Source organism: Podarcis tiliguerta, assembly GCF_965153285.1.
Source record: "Podarcis tiliguerta genome assembly, chromosome: 9".
In the NCBI taxonomy this organism is placed as follows: Eukaryota; Metazoa; Chordata; class Lepidosauria; order Squamata; family Lacertidae; genus Podarcis; species Podarcis tiliguerta.
The window spans coordinates 70,315,689-70,333,221 of NC_139542.1; the positions used below are offsets into that span (position 1 = coordinate 70,315,689).

Sequence of the window (17,533 nt, forward strand, 5' to 3'; positions counted from 1 at the left end):
TACCAGCTCTTTCCCAGGGCTCATCCAGACTTCCACTTGTCCTTGGCTCCAGGAGATTTTCCGCTTCTTCCATGCTTTTCAGGCACGGGTCTGAGCAGTTTTTCATTTGGCTTGCAGATTTCCCTGGGGAAGCACACTGTTTACCACTGAACCAAAAGAGACATCAATCCGCAGAAAAACCGATTGACGTTTGGTCCGATTCAGTGGTAAATGGTGGGTTTTCCCTTGGGAAAGCGGTGGGACGTGTCGATGAGCCCACAGTGTCGCAATGTTAATTGTTCATTTTAGGTCTCTCTGTAGCTCCCTCCCCACTGGTCCATCTTTAATATTTCTGACTTCGATACCCACAATAGCACTCCTCTGCACATTTCAATTTTGGGAATTGCTATTTTTCTTTTGATCTTTTATTTATTCCCCACCCTCCAACACAAACAGGATCTCAGACATTTTTAAAAAACCACATAGCTATTAATCACAGAACTTGGAATAATGGTTGTTACGGGGCAGCTGGTGCGGATGATACAACATCCTGGAAACCGATGGCCTCCCGTAGTGACTCACTGGAGTTCTCAGCAAGCTTTGTTCAAGAATGAGGCAACTGGTAAGAATTTACAAAGGAATAAGGAACAAGCACCAAGGAGGAGAGCAGTGAGGGCAGGGCTTGCAATCTCATACACGCCTACTCAGGCTGTAGGGATTGGGCAAGAAATTCAAGTAATTTCGCATTTTATTCATTTATAAAAGGATGGATGGGTGGATGGATGATATAGATATAAGCCACCATCTCATAAAATATCAGGGCACTATATACTCATAACACTAAAACTCATAGACAGTCAATGAAGCTGAATGTTGGAAGATTCAGGACTAAGCCACCGAGCCTAGGGCTTGCCGATCAGAAGGTCAGCGGTTCGAATCCCTACGACGGGGTGAGCTCCCGTTGCTCGGTCCCTGCTCCTGCCAACCTAGCAGTTCGAAAGCACGTCAAAGTGCAAGTAGATAAATAGGTACCACTCTGGTGGGAAGGTAAACGGCGTTTCTGTGTGCTGCTCCGGTTTTGCCAGAAGCATCTTAGTCATGCTGGCCACGTGACCCAGAAAAACTGTCTGCGGACAAACGTCGGCTCCCTCGGCCAGTAAAGCAAGATGAGTGCCGCAACCCCAGAGTCGTTTGCGACTGGACTTAACTGTCAGGGGTCCTTTACCTTTAAAGAAAGGACACACAGTTAAACTGTGGAAGTCACTCCAACCGGAGGCAGTGATGGCCACCTAATTGGATGACTTTTAAAGAGGATTAGACAAAATCTTGGAAGAGAGGGCTATGGATGGCTACTACCCATGTCCTGTACGGTCTGAGACAGAAATGCTTCTGTATCTCAGTTGCTTGAAACCTCAGGAGTGGTGAGTTGCTCTTGAGCTCAATTCCTGCTTCTGGGCTTCCCACAGGCTTCTGGTCAGCCACTGGACTACTGGAGGGTGACTTTGGGACTGTCTGATTGGTCCACAGGAGCCACCCAATCCAGCTCCAGGCGGAAGTGAATCCGCAAAGTCCAGGTGTTCCAACCAGAGGTTCCAACCTCACCTTGCATACCCTCCAACATTTATTCGATGAAAACAGGGACGTCCCATTCCATAATGATCATTTTACTATTTATACCCCACACATCTTAATGGGTTGCCCCAGCCATTCTGGGTGGCTTCCAACATATATAAAAACATAATAAAACATTAAACATTTTGAAAAACCTTCCCTATACAGGATTGCCTTCAGATGGCTCAGGAGTTGGATAACTCCATACCCTCCAACATTTCTCCATTGAAAATAGGAGCCTTTCCACCCCCATCGTCCAGCCCAAACACTGAGGTCCAGCGCTGAGGGGCTTCTGGCAGATTCCCTCACTGCAAGAAGTGAGGTTACAGGAAACCAGGCAGAGGGCCTTCTCAGTAGTGGCGCCTGCCCTGTTGAATGCCCTCCCAGCAGATGTCAAGGCAATAAACAACTATTTTACTTTTAAAAGACAACTGAAGACAACAAGATTCCCTGTTTAGGGAAGTTTTTAATGTCTGGTGCTGTGTTATTTTTAATATTCAGTTGGAAGTCACCCAGAATGGCTGGGGAAACCCAGCCAGATGGGCGGGGTATAAATAAATTATTATTATTATTATTATTATTATTATTATTATTATTATTATTACACCTGGACTGACATTTGACCACTTGGACTGTCTGACTACTCTCTAGGGTTGCCCTTTTAGGGCACTATTAGGACTTACCTCTGGGTATGTCCTGAGGTTCAGGACACTTGCTTTTGCACAGTAGGTTGGGGGTTCAGGGCCTGTTCCTGTTTTGCCTGGCAAAGGTAGCTGCCCCGCTTTGTGAGCTGTCACGGTTCGGTCGTTCTGGCACCACAATCTTTGCATGCTACTTGCAGATGGGCAGGCAGATGCACCAAGTTGCTGAGGGAGGCTTGTTTTCCTAAGCCGGGCTGGCACCGGCAGTGCGGCCTTGGGGTTCATCCGTTGGCGAGATCACGTTTGTGATATGTGACATGTGCTTTTCTTTCTTTCCTCTTAACAGAGCGGGGGGGGGGGGGGACACATTCCAGGCTCATTGTAAAAGAGAGCAGCCCTCTTTCTTGTGTCCCGGAGGGCAGAGTTAATTGCATTAAGACATTGCTGAACTGGTCAAATGAAATAAAGCAGAACCTAAAGGGCGCTTTCTGTAGAGTCGAGAATGCCCTCCGTGGACTAGCCTGCTCATTACCCGCACTGTAGCCCCAGACAAAGCGGCGCTTTGTCCTGGATCTTAGGCAAGTATTTGAGTTTTGCCTTGGTGAAGTCAAGCAGCAGAGCAGGCATCAGGGATCTGCATCACTGGGCAGCTACCAAGGCTCAATGCTAGTGGAGGAGGGCAGAGGTGCCAACTTCAATGAAATATGGGGAGGCGGGGTCAGGTAAGCCCTACCCTGCATAATCAAACACATTGCATGTTGCACAATCACCATTTGAATGGCAATGCCCATCAACTGGGGAGGGGGCAGTGGCACCGTCAGATATTTTATTAAAGGTAAAGGTAAAGGTAAACCGTTAGGTCCAGTTGTGGCTGACTCTGGGGTTGCGGTACTCATCTCACTTTATTGACCAAGAGAGCCGGCGTACAGCTTCTGGGTCGTGTGGCCAGCATGACTAAATTGCTTCTGGCGAACCAGAGCAGAGCACGGAACACCGTTTACCTTCCTGCCAGAGCAGTACCTATTTATCTACTTGCACTTTAACGTGCTTTCAAACTGCTAGGTGGGCAGGAGCAGGGACCGAGCAACAGGAGCTCACCCTGTTGTGGGGATTCGAACCACCGACTGTCTGATCGGCAAGTCCTAGGCTCTGTGGTTTAACCCACAGTGCCACCCGTGTCCAGATATTTTATTGGGAGGGGCCAAAGACCCCTTGGGCCCTCGGAGTTTAAAGGTCAGCACCAACACTTTGAATTGTGCTTGGAAACGTACTGGAAGCCAGTGTAGGTCTTTCAAGACTGGTGTTATATGGTCTCGGCGGCCGCTCCCAGTAACCAGTCTAGCTGCCGCATTCTGGATTAGTTGTAGTTTCCGGGTCACCCTCAAAGGTAGCCCCACATAGAGTGCATTACAGTAGTCCAAGCGAGAGATAACCAGAGCATGTGCCACTCTGGCCAGAAAGTCCACGGGCAGGGAGGGTCTCAGCCTGCGTACCAGATGGAGCTGGTAGACAGCTGCCCTGGACACAGAATTGACCTGCGCCTCCATGGACTGCTGTGAGTCCAGAATGGACATTCAGGACCAGGGAGTCCTCCACTGCTTCCACAGTTTCCATAGTTGGAGGCAGGAATGTTTCTGAATACTAGTTGCTGGAAACCACAGGAGCAGAGAGATCTCTTGTGCTTGTGTCTTGCTTGTGGGTTTCCCACAGGCAAGTGTTCAGGCAGACAATGAGAACAGGATGCTGGGCTAGATGGGTCCTTGGCCTGATCCAGCACACCCTCATTATGTTCTTAAAACGCCTCCACCAAAGGGACCTCTCCCCAGATTTCTTTGCCCTTATTATCACTTGAGCCTTGCATCCGCTGAGGTGTGTAACAACCTTTCTCTCTCTCCTCCTCCTCCCCCACCGACCTGCAAGGTTTTGATTGGTGGGGGTGCAGGTGGCATCTCTGCGTGCTCCAAAGAACTTCTGGCTCTTTGAATTAGAGGAGGAAGGCTTTGCAAGGCTCTTGGGATGTTGCTTGTCGATGAAGCCAGATGAGGTGCTAATGAAAAGATGATTGAAAGGGTCTTCTGCTGCCTTTCATTTGCAAGTCAAGGAGGCCAGAGATTTAACTCTTGCTTCTGCCGTCCTCTGGTATATTTGCACAGAGGCCCTTTAGGGGTTTTGTTGCTAAAGCAGGTCTTAAGATGAAGCAAGACTGAGCCATTAATGCCTCAACACATCCTCTCTACCCTAATTTCCAACCAGAATTGGCTCCAAAAGCCACATGTCATTAGCAGTCAAAAGCCTGGATGACAAACCTTTTTTCTGTCTGAGTGGTGCATGAGGGCATTGGGTATGTGGAGCCTGATAAAGAGGAGACTTTTTATCTTTTCCATTCCTCATCAGGCTTGGTTTCCAGGCCCTTGAACACCTTGGTTGCCCTCCTCTGCACATGTTCCAACTTGTCAACATCCTTCTTAAATTTTGGTGCCCAGAACTGGACACAGTATTCCAAGCGTGGTCTGACCGAAGCAGAATAGAGTGGTTCTTTTACCTCCCTTGATCTATACTTCTGTTGATGCGGCCCAGAAGTGCATTCACTTTTTTGTTGTTGCTGCATCACACTTTTGAGTCATGCAGGGGCATAGCGAGGGGGTGCGGTGGGTGCGGTCGCCCTGGATGTCCCCACTGAGGGGGGTGGCAAAATGGTGGGCGGCACTCACGACGAGCCTGCAGCATGCTCGAGCCACAAGTCTCTCCTGGGAGTGACCCCTAGATGCTTTTCACACATACCGCTGGAAAGCCAGGTGTCCCCCATCTTATATTTGTGCAGCTGGTTATTCCTGTTTAAGTACAGAACCTTACATTTGTTCCTGTTGAAATTCATTCTGTTAGTTTGGGCCCAGTTCTCCAATCTGAGTTCCAGAGTTTAACTACCAGCTGCTTTGCTGCCAGTGGATGTCGTCGGACAAACCTCAGTTTTGCTGAGTTGGCGTTTCTTCTGCTTCCCCTGGGCAGGTGAAAGAGGATCCTGCAGAGCCAGGAACGCTGACTTCCAGACCCAACGCCTTGCACTTGGCTAATCCTGAGATGGAATCCGTTGAGGTCACACTGCATGGGGCCAGCAATCTTCCCTCCACCAAGAAGGGCAACGTACCCAATCCCTATGTCATCGTGTGAGTATCTTTTCTGACTCTATCTTTTGCTGTTTTCTTGAGTGCAAGGAGATTGTGTCAATTTGGGGAGACGTGTCATGGTCACAGGCAGTGCTTTTTTTCTAAAGAAAATGCTTAGGGGTACTCTCATTTTGGCTGCTCCTTGCACCCTTCCCCCCCAACCCCCAGACAACGGACTTGAGGCGGCGCTGAGAGGATGAGTAGGCCCCTGGCAATGGCAGTGACGGGGTTGGCTTGAGCGAGGAGGGGCAAGGTCTCACCGGCTGTCTCTAGCCCTGCAAGAGGAGGAAGAGGAGCAGCACCGTCGCTTCCACCATGGCCGCCCCAGACTTCCCTCTCTAGGCACTGGCATGGAGGATGACAGAGCTCCAGTCTGCGCTGCTACTGCGGAGATAGCTGGCATGTTGGTCCATTGGTCGGTCAGTTAGGGCTGTTAGAATTCCTGCTCCGTGATTGCAGTCATAGGATTGTTGTCTATCACATAACGGTGTATGTTTTGACTCCACAGAGTGGGAAGTGACGGAGACAGGATGTTTGTGTTACTGTGTTCCGTGAAGTGGGACTATTGTCCTTTGTTCTTTCTCTTTGCTGTCTGATGCTAGAGAGAGGGGGAGCCATGTTGCAGTGCTCTGTGTGTGTTTATGTGTAAATAAAGTAGATTAGCCAAAATGCTGAGTTGCTGAGGTCTGTCACGAAAAGCTGTGAAGACTCTGCGGATCCCTATGTGTGCCGGTGTCTGTTGGCATCGGTCGCTGTGATGTTCGGGCAGAAGAAAGCTTTTGAAGCTCCCGAGCGATCGACCAGGAGGGAGGGAACATGCCAGTCGGGCATGTGTCTCTGCCAGGGTCCTACTTGAGAGCAGGACGAGCTCCTGACAGGGGCAACGCAAAATGTTTAGGGGTACGCGTCTCCCTGCGTCCCCCCCCCCCGAAAAAAAGCACTGGTCGCAGGATAGGTTCCCTGGGTGAGGAGTGTATTGCTGCACAGAAGACCTATGTCAGGAGTGGAGAACCTTTGTATGAATGCCGTTGCTTATGTAGCCCCAATGGTCAGTGGCGTAGCGTGGGTTGTTAGCACCCGGGGCAAGGCAAGTAATTTGCACCCCCTAACCCATGGATTTGCACCCCCTAACCCTAACCCCCAGATGTTGCGCCCGGTGCGGCCGGCCCCCCCTGCACCCCCCCACGCTACGCCACTGCCAATGGTACCACCTGAGTACAAGAGTGAGGCAACAGCAGGCTGAAGGGGAGGGAAAGGAGACTGGGTGAGAGGGGGAATGAAATGGAGTACCTTGGAAAAGGGCATGGCTGCAACATTTTGCTGCAGTTCCCACTTGTAAATAAACTGATGAAGAAGACGGAAGGAATAGAGGCAATTGTGACACATAAACCACTCCACCAGCTCTACTCTTTGAATTCAAATACTTACTTCTGTAGGTGATTGCATCCTTCACCACAGGCTTGTGATATCTTCTACAGTTGGTGGGTGAGAGACCAAGGCAGCGCTTCCAGCATTTTAAACTTTGAATGGAATAAATAAAACAGAGCAGCATCTTGAGTTACCCAGCCTTGTGTATAATAGATGCATCCTGGGACTCAATTAAAGGCCTCTGACTTTGGTATGGCAGACTAATTGAAAGGGCATCACTGAGATGTTTTGAATTCTGAGTGTCTGAATCATGAGCAGGGTTTATTATTATTATTATTAAAAAAGAGGCCTGGAATATAGAATCCCCCTCCTCCAAGGGAAGCAAAGGAGCTCCTGGTTAGTGTCTTGGCAAACAAGGTTTGATGTTTGGGGAAGCTCCTGCTTAGTGTCTTGGCAAACAAGGTTTGATGTTTGGGGAAGGAACGTTGGTTCGGCATCCCTGAATCCCAGGTCTCGGCACTGGGAGGCACAGCTGTGCATATTCCATAATTCCAACACCAAACCTTGCAAACACAGAATTTTGCATTTGGTGCTGAGCTCCTGACAGTTGCAGTTTGCATTTCTGGACCTTAACCCTGCATTTAAAAGAGGCTATTAAGAATTATAATAGTGGGACGCGGGTGGCGCTGTGGGTAAAAGCCTCAGCGCCTAGGGCTTGCCGATCGAAAGGTCGGCGGTTCGAATCCCCGCGGCGGGGTGCGCTCCCGCTGTTCGGTCCCAGCGCCTGCCAACCTAGCAGTTTGAAAGCACCCCCGGGGGCAAGTAGATAAATAGGGACCGCTTATTTAGCGGGAAGGTAAACGGCGTTTCCGTGTGCGGCTCTGGCTCGCCAGAGCAGCGATGTCACGCTGGCCACGTGACCCGGAAGTGTCTTCGGACAGCGCTGGCCCTCGGCCTCTTGAGTGAGATGGGCGCACAACCCTAGAGTCTGTCAAGACTGGCCCGTACGGGCAGGGGTACCTTTACCTTTTTATTAAGAATTAAAGGCCAAGCACTATGTGGCTCTGTATGGTCTACGAACATGTCAGCTTTAAAATAAAGCTGGGATCGTATTATTTTATTTGTTTAAATAAAATGATCCACTAGTTGCATTCCCCGGCTCAGTTGATCATCTGCACCAGAGTTCTTAACCCTTTTCTGAATGAATGGGGTGGGAATAAATAAGAGCTGGCCTAACAAGAGGTGTCAATAGCAGGATATCTGCTAGCTCTACTCACTCAATGTACTTACATTTCTATTTCATAAAATTTATATACCACTTGATTGTAAAAAAAGAAAAAACCCTCAAAGTGGTTTACAAAAAAGAGAAACCAATAAAATCACCAACAAGAAAAAATAACAATAATTTTAGACTTACAGAAAGTTAAAATTTCAGACTAAAAACAGATTAAAACTTGCATCAACTTTCCTTTTTAAAATAAATGTTCTTTTTTAACAGTGTAATAAGAATACAAATAGAAATTTGCACCCACCCCAAGACCATTATTTATTATAATTATCCAACTTTCCAAAAAAATTACCCTTCTTCAGGTAATTTTTCTGTTTTAAGAATACAAATACCCCAAATACCGCCCATATTTCCTCAAAGTCATTTCTCTTCCATATTTCCCTTCTTACTTAGATAGCGCACGTTAATTTATCATTAATTGCTATATCCCACACTTCTTTATACCATTCTTCTATTTGAAATCCTCCTTGCTTTTCCCATTTCCTAGCTATGATCATTCTTGCTGCTGTCAGCAAGTAAAACTTGCATCAACTTTCTAAGCATCTGGGTAAAGGTAAAGGGACCCCTGACCATTAAGTCCAGTCGTGGCCGACTCTGGGGTTGCAGCACTCATCTCGCTTTATTGGCTGAGGGAGCCGGCGTACAGCTTCCGGGTCATGTGGCCAGCAAGACTAAGCCGCTTCTGGTGAACCAGAGCAGCGCACGGAAACACCATTTACCTTCCCGCTGGAGCGGTACCTATTTATCTACTTGCACTTTGACGTGCTTTTGAAATGCTAGGTTGGCAGGAGAAGGAACCAAGCAACAGGAGCTCACCCCGCCGCTGGGATTCAAACCGCCAACCTTTTGATCAGCAAGTCCTAGGCTCTGTGGTTTAACCCACAGTGCCACCCACGTCCCCTGCTATCTGGAAGGGCTTATCTAAAAAGGAATGTTTTTAGCAGGTGTCTTAGCTGGTGTCAATCGGCAGGGAGTTCCAAAGAGTAGGCGCTGCCACACTAGATATTTCTTACAAATGTGGTGGGGGTATTAAGTGGCACCTGTTAACTGTGCCAGTTCTACTGTTCGAAGCGATCAAGTGGGCATATATGGCATAAGGCAATCTCGTAGGTTATAACCCAATGGATCCTGAACAGTACAGTAACTGCGTTTCTCCTCTCTGGGAAAAAGATTTGTGGCAGCACTAGAGTCGGACTTTTGGGCAGATGTCCAGAGTCCAGAATGAGCAAAAGAGCCCCAAACACAGCAGGGCTGTCTTACTGCATATTTAAATGAATGGAGCAAGACAGACTTTGCTTTCTAAAATGCATTAAACCCAGAGCAGGGATAGGCAAATCTGTCAGCTTTCGTTTCTCTTGGTTCTTCATTTTTACAGTTCTCCACATCAGACTTTGTGGGAAGTCATCAGGAATTTACAGTGCATTTCTACTAATATACACATTTTGGGTGCAATTTCCCCTTAACATATAGAGTTGTTTTCCTGCAAAGCAATTTCTCTCAATAGAATGCATTTCTGAATGTATGCTGCTTTCACAGCTATCTGCTTTTGATGTACCCTTTGCCCTTACACAAGCATATCATTTGCAGCCTTTACTTTTGCCTTGCAAAATCTGGAAGAGTGCCAATCTGGCTGTGCTTTGCTTTGAGTATTGTTTTGGAAAGGGTGAATTCTGAAGGCAAACCCAATCAAATTCTTTCCTCCCTCCCTAATCCATAGTCTAAAATGACCAAATCATACCCCTTCAACTTGACAATGTGCATGGATTATTCTAAGCAAAGTTTGGCCCATTTCCAGATATAGATCTGCTTGCTGATTTGCTGCCCATTTCTGCTGAGGTTTTCTATAAAATAGTTCTGATGGGAGGGAGAGGACCCCAAGAGCAGCATGTTTCTCCAGGGCAGGATCAAGTCACGAAGAGTCGGACACGACTAAACGACTAAAGAACAACAACAAAACCATATACAGTGGTACCTCGGGTTACATATGCTTCAGGTTACATACGCTTCAGGTTACAGACTCCGCCAACCCAGAAATAGTACCTTGGGTTAAGAACTTTGCTTCAGGATGAGAACAGAAATCATGCTCCGGCAGCGCGGAGGCAGTGGGTGGCCCCATTAGCTAAAGTGGTGATTCAGGTTAAGAACACTTTCAGGTTAAGAATGGACCTCCGGGACGAATTAAGTACTTAACCCGAGGTACCACTGTATCCTAAATACACCACATTCTGACCTTCATTCCAAGGATACTGAACCCTGCATAAACGCTGGACCCACGGGAATTGCTCACCACTCAGTGGTTGGGGTACATGAAACACCGTGTTAGCGGTGGGGTTGCTTTTCCCGTAGGAGGAAATTTGAGCCCCTACATCCTCTGAGAAATCCATCTGTCCTAAAGAGACTCCACTGTCCTTCATCCCAAGGAAACTGAACCCCTAGACTCTCTCTCCAGTTGGAGATTGTGGTGGCATGTAACACGGGCATGCCTTGTGGCCACATGAGGGACGCTGGACTAGATCAGCCTCTTGCGGAATCTGATCTAAAAGCGCTGACCTCTTAAGTCCACGGCAGGCAGCAGCCTGAATCACAGCAATTTCATCTGACTTTCATCTGAGTCTTTGGCACAGCAAATGAACGGACAGCTCCTCCTAGACTCTGTGTGTTGTTGAGGCTTGGAGAGGGGAGGGTCAATAATGGGGGGGGGGAGAGAATGAGCTCTGAAGCATTCTTGGTTTTAATCTCACACATTGTTGCTTTCTCGCTGCTTTGAATGTCACTCCTGCCTCCAGGCGGGTCCAGGGTTGAGAAAGACTCCCTGCCTTTTCACCCAGGCATTTCCTGTGATTCTTGTTCAAATGTTTTCCCAGTACGGCTTCAGACAGAAATGCCAGAACAATATAAATGGTAAAATATGGAGACGCAAAGGGTGTGGAAAAGATGGAGTCATGGCCCATAGACGCCACCCCCACCCACAGCTCAGTGGCAGAGCATTTGTCTTGCAAGCAGCAGGTCCCAGGTGACAACTCCAGCATCTCCAGGTATCATCCACACTGATCAACATGGACCAGTGGCCTGACTCACTATAAGGCAGCTTCCTGTTGTTGTTGTTTAGTTGTTTAGTCGTGTCCGACTCTTCATGACCCCATGGACCAGAGCATGCCAGGCACTTCTGTCTTCCACTGCCTCCCTCAGTTTGGTCAAACTCATGCTGGTAGCTTCGAGAACACTGTCCAACCATTGCGTCCTCTGTCGTCCCCTTCTCCTTGCGCCCTCCATCTTTCCCAACATCAGGGTCTTTTCCAGGGAGTCTTCTCTTCTCATGAGATGGCCAAAGTCTTGGAGCCTCAGCTTCATGATCTGTCCTTCCAGTGAGCACTCAGGGCTGATTTCCTTCAGAATGGATGTGTTTGATCTTCTTGCAGTCCATGGGACTCTCAAGAGTCTCCTCCAACACCATAATTCAAAAGCATCAATTCTTTGGCGATCAGCCTTCTTTATGGTCCAGCTCTCACTTCCATACATCACTACTGGGAAAACCATAGCTTTAACTTTTTAGACTATGTTTAGTACATGGTTTTAGACTATTGTATTTTAATATTCTGTTGGAAGCCACCCAGAGTGGCTGGGGAAATCCAGCCAGATGGGTGGGGTATATATTAATAATAATAATAATAATAATAATAATAATAATTTCACACATCTATACAACATAAGCATAAGGTGAAGGGACCACAGCATTAACACCCCAATAGATCTTCCTTCTCCATTAGTTGCAGCTTCTCCTTTTCTTGCTTCCAGCTCAGCCCTCACACACCACACTGGCTTTCATTCTCCTACCTAGCAGCCAGGTGGAGGAAAAGCCCATTGTTAGCATGGAGGGTCTCATCACTTGCTTGCAGCTCTTGCAGCCTGGCTCCTTCTTTTGGGGTGCTGAGGAGGACACTTAGCTGATGAGGACCACCTACGGTCATTGGCCAACAAAGAGACTTGCCCAACCAGTTTAGCAGTAGAATCCTACTTCAGATTCTAATCCTCGCTGGGTATAGGACCCACAAAGATTGGAAGGGACCCAGAGCATCATCTAGACTGCCCCCCACCAAAAAAACCCCACCAATACCCTGGTTAGGAAGTCAGATGGTTAAAGTCCTGCTGTGCCAGATCAATGGAATGGCTTGATCCAGCAGACCCTTTTGGTGTTCTGATGCTATGACATGCAAAACACTACTAAGCCTTAGGTTACGTAAATACAATCCTGGTAAGAACACACACAACATAACAGGCTGTTTTTGGCTATGTAACTTCTATTTCAAACACAATTCAACATATAATATCTCACAAAGTGTAAATCCATAGACCAACGTATCATGCAAACTGAACATATCAAGAGAAATTAAAGTCCAATGGATGGTCAGGAGATCAAGTCCATTCGGTTCCTAAATTGGCATATTGGCAATAACAATTGCAGTTTTTGAGCAATATTGACAAATTGACAAACAGGAGCGATTGTGGGTGGAGGATATTTGCACATCTCACAAATTAGACCTGCCACGTGCATCAGGTGTCTGAGTAGCCATGGTGAGGAGAACTGAGGCAGAAAGATACCATATTTTTTGCTCTATAAGTCTCACTTTTTCCCTCCTAAAAAGTAAGGGGAAATGTGTGTGCGTCTTATGGAGCGAATGCAGGCTGCGCAGCTATCCCAGAAGCCAGAACAGCAAGAGGGATTGCTGCTTTCACTGCGCAGCGATCCCTCTTGCTGTTCTGGCTTCTGAGAGTCAGAATATTTTTTTTCTTGTTTTCCTCCTCCAAAAATTAGGTGCGTCTTGTCGTCTGGTGTGTCTTATAGAGCGAAAAATACGGTACATAGGTCATTGTTTGCAGGAATGCCGCCTTGATTGCTGAGAGCGGCATAAAGAGGACTGGGCAGTGTTGAGATCCAGGCAGACCTTGGCCTAAGAGGAGCCCCTAATGAGGCTGTTGCTAGGCAGAGGGAAAGCTGCATCCATTATGCAATGTGAATTAGCAAAAGATACAAACGAGAGGGAGGCTTGGGCACGTTGTCAATCAAAGGCTAATTTGCACATGAATGGCACTCCCCCCCTGTATCAAAATAGCTCCTTTTGAAATGTGAGGTGTTTGGTTTTTTAAAACAAACAAAACAAATCCCACCTTTATTGGGGAGGGGAGCCCCCAATAAAACACTGTGAATCCTTTAAAGCATTTGTTTAAAAAAACAAAAACAAAACCCTAATATTAAAGGGATGAACACAGCAGATGAGCGCAGTTAAAAAGCCAATGGAAACCATTTGAATATCAAAAAGCATATTGTAGAGTAGGAGAAAGTTCAGAAAAGAGCAGCCCAAATAATCCAGGGTTGAAGCGACTGCTCTGCGAAAGAAGGTTGCAGCATTTGGGACTGTTTTGTTTAGAGAAAGGCGAGGAAGAGGCAACATGATAGACGTTTATAAGATTACGCCTGGTGTGGAGAGAGTGGAAAGAGAAAAGTTTTCTCCCCTCTCTCATAACACTAGGAAATGTGGGTATCCCATGAAGGTGAATGTCGGAAGATTCAAGACAGATAAAAAGAAGTCCTTCTTCATGCAGCGTAGAGTTGAAATATGGAACTCACTCCCACAGGAGGCAGGGAGGGCTCTTGTGCTGAGGTCCTGCTTGCAGGTTTCCCATAATGGGCATCTGGTTGGCCACTGTGAGAACAGGATGCAGACCTAGGTGGGCCACTGGCCTGATTCAGCCGGCTCTTCTGATTTTACATTCTGTCTGGTATTTGATGCATACAGCACTGTTCCCTTTTTTATTTTATTTTTTAAGAATATATCTTTACTGATTTAAAATTGTTGTTGCTGCTTAGTCGTAGAGTCGTGTCCACCTCTTCGTGACCCCCTGGACCAGAGCATGCCAGGCACTCCTGTCTTCCACTGCCTCCCGCAGTTTCGTCAAATTCATGTTGGTAGTTACGAGAACATTGTCCAACCATCTCGTCCTCTGCCGTCCCCTTCTCCTTGTGCCCTCCATCTTTCCCAAACATCAGGGTCTTTTCCAGGGAGTCTTCTCTTCTCATGAGGTGGCCCAAGTCTTGGAGCCTCAGCTTCAGGATCTGTCCTTCCAGTCAGTACTCAGGGCTGATTTCCTTCAGAATGGATAGGTTTGATCTTCTTGCAGTCCATGGGACTCTCAAGAGTCTCCTCCAACACCATAATTCAAAAGCATCCATTCTTCAGCAATTGATTTAAAATACTAGCATACAAATACATTACAAATAGTTACAACAGAATTTGACACGAAAATGAAAAAGGAATAATAAGAATAAAAATAAAAAGCAAAGAAGAATTAGCATTAAAATAAAAGAATATTGGTGGTATTATCATATCTTGACCAATATAGTCTTCTAGAACAAAAACGTCCAATCATTCTCGTTGTACTTTTTCTAATATCTTGATTTTATCGCACAGTTTATTTTATAGCTTTTTCTGCATATTCTTCTAAGATATTTTTCCAATTATTTATTATACACAAGTATCGTTCAATTCTGCCAGGATAGTTTCATTTTTACAGTGTGATCTTATATACTCCTTGAATAATAATATCCATTCTCTATATACTTTTTGATTTAGGGCTCACCTAACTTTTCTAGTCAGCTTTTCTAAGTGAAAATACTCTACCAAGAGTGTTTGCCAATCTATTATTGTTGGTATTATTTCACATTTCCAACTTCTGGCTACAAGTATTCTTGCAGCCGTAATTGAGTACATAAACAGTGGTCTTGTGTTTTGCTTTTTTTCTGTTGGTAATATTCCTAGAAGGAAAATCTCCGGTCTGTTTTTTTGATGTTAAGTTTAAATAGTTTTTAAAATTCGCCATATATTCATACAGCACTGTCTCCATTCTGCTGCAATCTGTCTTCTGCCAAACACTTGGTCTTGCTGTCCACTGTAGCAAGGACATTATGTCACGAATTATATTATTCCACCCCATTAATTTCACTGCAAAGGAAACCCAGTGCAAGTAAGGTGTGTGTGTGTGTGTGTGTGTGTGTGTGTGTGTGTGTCTGTGTGTAATCAATTATGTACCATTTGTGAACTGAAAGCGACAGCAACAGTGAATATTGAACATTAGCAGCTGGATTGATTTCCATTTCAAGCATGGGACGTTATCAATGAACATGGGCAATTTCCACGCCTGTTTCTGTTTGGATCAGAATTCTCCAATTGTTCTACTATCAAACAAAAAGACACATAAACATGTGAATCTGTGTGCACAGAGGTGAAATTTTCAGGACAATTTCTCTTACTGCTGTGGTGTCTCTAGCATTAGGCAAGGGCTTAACTTGTCAAAGCTAAATTTCTGAGCATGGACACTGGTCCAGCCATTTTTTTAGGACTTTCAGCCCAATGCATTCCTTCCCTCCTGTCCCCCATGGAAGTGCAGAAGAAGTGAAAGCCGTAACAATCGAAGCCAAGATATTGTCCCCCAAAGGCTCCTGGTTTTCAATTACATGATGTCCCTTTTAATTCCTGCTCCTCTCTAATTTTATTCATCGCTGATGCAAGCGGTCTCAACAGCATTTGGTGGGTTGTAAAAGCCAGCTCTGTGCATCTGTTCATGGCTCGCTGAGATGAGAAATGAGTTCTGTGCCTCTTGCCGGGTCTGTGGGACTGCAGCGTCTGAGGAATGCCCTAATGACTTCCTATCAAAACGTTTGTAGTAGCCAGTGGAGGAGGGTAATTATTATTTGAGGAACACAAGTTGGGGAGTGTGCAAGGAATTGTGGGGGGCAGGAGTTCCCCCTTTATAGCTCTGTGGGGTTACAGTGCACCATCATTTTTGACACAGGGCCTGGACTGAAAGCATACCTTGCTGAACCTGTCTAAGCAGCTGTAGGGGTGGTCAGGGTCTGGTTGGGCGACATAAGAAAGGGGGGATACACATATAAAGAGAGGGGAACATGATGCATTGGCTGTGGTGTAGTGGTTAAGAGCGCTGGACTTGTAATCTGGGGAACCGGGTTTGCATCTCCGCTCCTCCACATGCAGCTGCTGGGTGACCTTGGGCCAGTCACACTTCTCTGAAGTCTCTCAGCCCCACTCACCTCACAGAGTGTTTGTTGTGGGGGAGGAAGGGAAAGGAGAATGTTAGCCGCTTGGAGACTCCTTCGGGTAGTGATAAAGCGGGATATCAAATCCAAACTCTTCTTCTTCTTTGCCATTAAAATATTTATTTACTATATTTATATAATATTGTTCTCCAAGCAGGATTTCTGTAATGCTCTTTATGTGCAGCTGCCTCTGAAGATGCTTTTTAATCTTCAAATGGGGCGGAATGGGGCCACCCTGGTGTTTATTGTTCATTTATTTTATTTCATAAAATTTATACACTGCTTGTTTGTTTAAAAACTGATATTATAAGGGGGGGGACTACTCTTTTCCCCTTATGGGGTACCCAAGAGCCCATATAGAGTCCTCTTTTTAGGTTCTCTATTGGTAGGAGAAAATAACAGAGGCCAACCAGAGAATATTGAGAAGCAAGGCAGCTAGTAAGCCTGATCTTTATTAATGGTTGCAACAGGGTGCTCCCCCCACACACAGGAGAGAGGAGTAGGACCCAGAGCCATGCACACAAGCCCTTATATAGACATTTTAAATTGCCCGCCCTGGAATCCAAGACCACCCCCAGATACCGGTATATCATACCTACATCACAGAAAAGGCGGTCTACAACAGAAATCTGAGTGTGTTGTTTATCTCCTGTCTGGCAAGTTACCTGATTGCATTATCTGGGTTTTGGCCACTCTTTTGTTATTATAACTACTTAATTCCTGAATCTAGGTTACAGGCTCACACCCTGTTCATATCTTGAATCCGCCCTTAAGACAAGATTTGTGAGGAAAGAGACAATGGGGAGGTTTCCCACTTTGACCTTGCAGAGAAATATTTGAGGTCAATTTGTTCAGGACCTGATCTGTGAGGTTTCAGACATGTGGTTTATATACACAGTTATGAACATTTAATTATATATATATATGACCTTAAAATTCTTATAACAAAACCAGCCAACCTCAAAGTGGTTTACAAAATGGGGGGGGAGGGGGGAAATCAGGACATATAACACCAATTCTACACCATTTATTTTGGCTCTGCCTGCATTTCTGGGCCCAGCTGAAAATGCTGGTGCTGATCTTTAAAGCCCTTAAGTTACCTAAAGGGCAGCCTCTTGTCTGCTGTGCCCACTCAAAGAGCTCCACTTCAAAGGTCCTGCTCCCTGGTCACTGGTCAAAACAATTAGGGGTGTAAGGAGGCATTACTCTCTATGCATTGCTTTCCATTCTGCAATCCAGTCATTTCCTGCAGCCCTATTTTTGTTCCGATGCCATTCATCGTCTGCCGAAAAGTACCGTATTTTTCGCTCTATAAGACGCACCAGACCGGAAGACGTACCTGGTTTTTGGAGGAGGAAAACAAGAAAAAAAA

General features: G+C 46.2%; 2 protein-coding genes across 7 annotated transcripts in view; one reads left to right on the forward strand and one right to left on the reverse strand.

Moving 5' to 3' along the window:
• The window catches only part of CCDC33 (coiled-coil domain containing 33), a 178,209-nt gene that overhangs the window by 40,974 nt on the left and 119,702 nt on the right, over positions 1-17,533 (forward strand). For all 6 annotated transcript variants that reach the window (XM_083398868.1, XM_083398869.1, XM_083398870.1 and 3 more), the window contains one exon: positions 5,238-5,395. In XM_083398868.1, the coding sequence (XP_083254994.1) occupies positions 5,238-5,395 (158 nt within the window). The remainder of the gene's footprint in view (positions 1-5,237; positions 5,396-17,533) is intronic.
• The window catches only part of LOC310657815 (uncharacterized protein), a 437,520-nt gene continuing 421,624 nt past the window's right edge, over positions 1,638-17,533 (reverse strand). Inside the window, exon 17 of the mRNA XM_083398881.1 lies at positions 1,638-1,810. The gene's annotated coding sequence lies outside the window, so the exon portion shown is untranslated. The remainder of the gene's footprint in view (positions 1,811-17,533) is intronic.